The sequence below is a fragment of the Indicator indicator genome, chromosome 29 (assembly GCF_027791375.1).
Source record: "Indicator indicator isolate 239-I01 chromosome 29, UM_Iind_1.1, whole genome shotgun sequence".
In the NCBI taxonomy this organism is placed as follows: domain Eukaryota; kingdom Metazoa; phylum Chordata; class Aves; order Piciformes; family Indicatoridae; genus Indicator; species Indicator indicator.
Genome location: NC_072038.1, coordinates 7,320,489 through 7,325,303, shown reverse-complemented (window position 1 = coordinate 7,325,303; position 4,815 = coordinate 7,320,489). Strand labels below are relative to the sequence as shown.

The 4,815-nt window shown below is 62.8% G+C and overlaps 1 protein-coding gene across 1 annotated transcript; it reads left to right on the top strand.

The window, feature by feature from the left end:
- The first annotated feature begins 2,841 nt into the window (after nt 1-2,841).
- CBX8 (chromobox 8) lies at nt 2,842-4,815 on the top strand. Its single transcript, XM_054393875.1, has 5 exons — nt 2,842-2,910; nt 3,326-3,369; nt 3,577-3,642; nt 3,741-3,807; nt 3,976-4,815. Exons 1-5 carry the CDS (start codon nt 2,842-2,844, stop codon nt 4,813-4,815), a joined length of 1,086 nt encoding a protein of 361 aa, XP_054249850.1.

The window sequence follows — 4,815 nt, the reverse complement described above, 5'->3', positions numbered from 1 at the left end:
GGGTCTCCCACCGGCACCGGCATCCTCAACAGCCCAGAGAACCGGACAGGACCAAGAGCTGGACCAGATTCTAATGGTCCTGGGTGCTGGTGTCCGTGGGGCGGAGCAGCTTCTGAACCACGGTCAACGGAGCGCAGGGGAAAATCCGGGGAAGAGCCTGGCTGCGGCGCTGGGATCGATCGTAGCGGCGGTTGGGTTGCAGCCATCTATCCCCCCGCCCTGCCGCCGTCCCCGGCTCAACTGCGTTCGGACACGCGTGCTAGCCCCACAGCCTCCACGCGCGGCCCCCGGAGGGGCAGTAGCCCCCCGGTTTCGTTGCAAAGCTCGCAGCCGTGGAAACGCCCCTCAAAGAGAGAAACGAGGGGGGAGGTGGGCAGTCTGCCCCACGGGGGCCCCGACAAGCTCATCGCACGAGTGCGGGCCCGGGGAGAAGAGATCCGGTGGCTGAGGTGGAGGATTCGGTGTCAAACGGAGTAGAAACGGGGTTTGCCACGCCGTCACACGCCCTCGCCGGGCCGGAACCGTTCCCGAGTACTTGCCGAGTCCTGGGACCCCCAGGGCAGGGCTGGGCCCGGACGGGGCCGGCGGAGGCGGAGGGCGCGTGGGGGCGAGCGGCAGCCCCCCAGCCGAGTGTCCGTGGGGAGCCCCAGCGGTTTCTGCCGTTGACCTCGGAACCGTAGAGGGCAGCCTGTGCCCGGGGTTCGCTCCTCCTGCCTGTGGCCCTCCCGGCCGGTCGAGTGGGACCCCCCCGCAGCGTCCTTAGCCCCCGGCCCGGTGGTCCCCGGTCCCCCTCCGGCAGCGGGAGGAACTGCCCTGGGAGAGCATGAGACGGTCCCGCCCGCCGCTGCCTCGTCCCGCGGCGCCGGGTCGACTCTGTCCCTTTTCTCCTTCCGGGCCAAGCCCCCCACGAGTGGCCGTAGCCCCGGTTCTGGTTCGCTCACGGCCCGGGGACTTCGTCTGGACCCCCACGCAGCGGCGGTCGCTTTCCGCTGCTTTCTCCACGCCGTTCTCGTTTGCGTCTCTCTTTCTCCTTGCCCGCCCCCCCCACACCACCCTGACAGACACCCCGGCACTGTGCGGGTCCTGCGTGGGTCCAGGCGGCGGATGGGGCGCTTCCCTCCGGTGATATCCGCGCAGGAGCCAGCAGAGCCGGGGCCTCTCTCCTTTCCTTCCCCACGCGTGGCCGTGGGGTTCCACGGAGCTTCGCGCAGGAGACAAGGTAGAGGCGGTTGCTCAGCCGGGACCTCCGCGGTCTTTCAGGGCTCCCCGGTGTGGGGAGGTTCGGTTCAGAACAGCGCTTCCCGCCTGCACCGGGATACCAGCAGCGAAGGCGCAGGGCAAACGCCCGTTACCGCGGGCTGCAAACGGCCCCATGGCCACAGGCGTGGGGCTCAATCGGGAGTCCCAAGCAGGGGACGAGGCAGCGGTGCCGGTATCGTCGGGCTCGGCAGGAAGATCCGCATCCCCGCCTCCCCATTCCCCGAACACCTCCGGGCCAGTATTTTCATCCGCTGCCTCCGTGTGTGCTACAAGGCATCTTCCCGGGAGCGGGATTCACGACAATTCACGATCGGTGCCCGCGACCCGCTTTAATTAACAATGATTAATTCGTTATTAACGAAAATCTCCCCGGGACTCTGCTGGCCGGGGACCGGGAGGGCGCGGGGGATGCGCTCCCCCCGCTCGGCCCCTCCGCACCTGCCCTGCGCCGTGCAAAACCCACGGAGTGCAGAGTTAGAGTCATGAGGCTGAGAGCCCACGGGAGCCGTGGAAATGTACCACCTCCTCTCATAAGTGCGGTTTCACCTTCGTCAGAGACGGCGGGAGGAGGACTTTGTCCACGGAGACCCGACCCACAGGGAGCCAGGACTTCCACCCGTGTCCCCACCCCACTGCAGGACAATTCGTGATTTGGTGACAGCCGTTGGAGGAGGGTTCCGTGGCGGCAGGCAAGAGCCCACGGGGGACAACGATCCCCAGGACGAGGTCAGTGCTGGTGCCATCCGGTCCCCACTCCAGGTCCCGGGGTCCGTGTCTCACCCCAGGCAGCGTCCTGGGCTGGGAGGAGGAAAGAATCCCCACGGAGGAGACGGTCTTGCAGCCGTCCCTGTCTCGGGTGAACCAGCGCCCCTATGTCAGCAAACCAGAGCCAGACCGGAGTTCCGGGGCAAAGCAGTTACAGTTTCATTTACCAGAGAGGAGCCACATACACATCTTCCGTATTAGATCCACCGTGGGCTCTCCCACGCGTGATCGCGACATCGGCCGAGGCCCTGAACCCCGATTCAAAGCAGCCACATGATCTCCTTTACCGGAGAGCAGCCACAGCTGTATCTTCGGGGTTAGATCCACCGTGGGCTCTCCCACGGGTGATCACGACGGCCATCGAGACATGCTCCTTCATAGCAGCGGAGCGAGTAGGGGGACATGAGGCAGAACCGGGAAAAGGACTGCCCCACTGCCGCCATCGCCTTCCTCAGACACGGGGACGGGGCGAAGGGTGATGCCTCCTGGGAGCTTCTTTGTGCTCCCCCCAAATTGGTACCCCTGGGGAAGGAGGTGTGTGGCTTGGAGGGGCGTGTCTGGGCGTGTCCAAGGGGCGTGTGGCCCCCTCCCACCGTGTCCCGCCCCGTCGCTCATTGAGGACGCGACGCACGTCGGGGCTGGGCGGGCCGGTGGCGTGAGCCAATGCGGCTCGGGCGGAATATTCCAACAACGGGGGGGGGGTGTTAAAAAAAAAGGAGGAGGAACGGAGAGGGGGGGGGTGCCGCGGCGCTGACGTCAGCGGGCGGAGTATTATGGTCTGGGCTGCGCTGGCGGCTGCCTCTGTGCTGCGTAAACATGGAGCTCTCGGCCGTCGGGGAGCGAGTCTTCGCGGCCGAGGCCCTGCTCAAGCGCCGCATCCGCAAAGTAAGTGCCCCCCACCCTTATCACCACCTCCACGAACCTCCATCGCCCCCCGCCAACGCCGCGACTCTTCCTCCCCCCACAACCCTTTACACCGGGCCCCGCCGCTGCCAGCCCCGGCCCGGTTGCGGCTGGGCGGCTCTTTCTCCCCGCCGCATGCCCGGGCGCTCGGGCGTGCTCCGCTGCTGCCCGCTCACCCCTCTACACCCCGGCCTTTTTAATTTTTTTTTTTTTTTGCAGTCGTTATTACAGCATTTTTGATGCATCCCCCTCTCCTCGCCTGTTTGCACCCCCCGTGTTTTCTTGCACGCGTGGAATTGCGGGTCATACCTTTTGTTGCAGGCGTTTATCGCGGTTTTCCCTCCATGCATATTTATATTTTATTTCTTCTCCCCCTCCCACCTCTTTGCATCTGCAGGGGCGGATGGAATATCTGGTCAAATGGAAGGGCTGGTCTCAGAAGTAAGTCGGCCTTTGGGCCATAGTCTGCTGGGGGGGAACTGGAGGGGAGCTGGAGGGAGCTGGCTGTCTGCAAACCTGCACTCCCATTGTAGCAGAAAGGAAACTTAGGGCCCTTCCTTTATGCTCCATATTTTTAAATTTTATTTAATATTTTCCCATTCTGGCTTCTCACACTCTTCCCTCTCTCTGTGCCTCTCCCCCCTTCAGGTACAGCACTTGGGAACCCGAGGAGAACATCCTAGATGCCCGGCTGCTCGCAGCGTTTGAGGAGAGGTACAAGGCCTTTGCTAGCTGTAGCTGTTGCGCTTATAAATATGTGGCTGTCTTGTAGCTATGCTGAATTGAAGCTTTGGTTCTTTTAACACCTCTAGGGAGCGAGAAATGGAGCTATATGGGCCTAAAAAACGAGGTCCCAAGCCCAAAACCTTCCTGCTAAAGGTAAGGTGGCTGGAGCCCTGCACGTGCCAGTGCCATAGTGGGGATTGGGCGTCCCTCTCCATCCTGCAAGGGTGCTCCTTGAAAAGGTGGCCCCTTGTCTTGTGAGTTGTAATTATGCAGCTGGATGGCAGGATAATAAAGTCACTGAGTGATTTATCTTCTTTGCAGGCCCAGGCAAAAGCAAAAGCCAAAACCTATGAATTCCGCAGTGACTCTTCCCGGGGAATCCGGGTGCCGTATCCTGGCAGATCCCCCCAGGAGCTGGGCTCCACGTCCCGGGCTAGGGAAGGACTGAGAAACATAGCTCTGCCTCCCCAGAGCAGCTCCAGCACCAGCACCCCCAAAGCAGATGGCATCCGGGACCGGGTGATTCGTGTGGAGGAGAAACCTGGGGAGACCCCCAAAAAGAGAGGCCCAAAGCCCCGGAAGGAGCTTTACAAGGACCTGGCGGAGACTCTGGATGCCTCCAAGAGGAAACTAGGGGATGCAGGGGACAAGATGGGAGACTACCTGAAGGCCAGGAAGATGGAGGAGGCAGCAGCAGGGGCAGCCAAGTTTGGCTCGGGACACAGTGTCATCCAGCTGGCCCGGCGACAGGACCCTGACCTCCCCAGCACCCTGCCTGGTCCCAACCGAGCCGAGGTGGGTGCCAAACTGGGAGCCGCTGAGACCTACCCTCCACGGCTGGCCAAACACCGCGCAGACTTTCTGGACCCCAAGGGGCAGGGGGGGCTGGACCCTGGTGGGCCCAAGCTCCTGCATAGCGCAGTGAGCCCAGGCAGTGTGGGCAGCCTGTACCGTGATGGTGTCGGGGGTCAGGCAGGACGACCCTCCCTCATCGCCAGGATCCCTGTCTCCAGGATCCTGGGGGACCCCGAGGAGGAATCCTGGAGCCCCTCTCTCAACAACCTGGAGAAGGTGGTGGTAACTGATGTGACCTCTAACTTTTTGACCGTCACCATTAAGGAGAGCAGCACGGACCAAGGATTCTTTAAAGAGAAGCGATGA

Bases quoted from the DNA above. Each gene is read 5' to 3' on its own strand.
- CBX8 (XM_054393875.1), top strand. From the start codon at position 2,842: ATGGAGCTCTCGGCCGTCGGGGAGCGAGTCTTCGCGGCCGAGGCCCTG. The intron at 3,370-3,576 runs GTAAGTCGGCCT...TCCCCCCTTCAG, and splicing joins TGGAAGGGCTGGTCTCAGAA to GTACAGCACTTGGGAACCCG. The intron at 3,808-3,975 runs GTAAGGTGGCTG...TCTTCTTTGCAG, and splicing joins CCAAAACCTTCCTGCTAAAG to GCCCAGGCAAAAGCAAAAGC.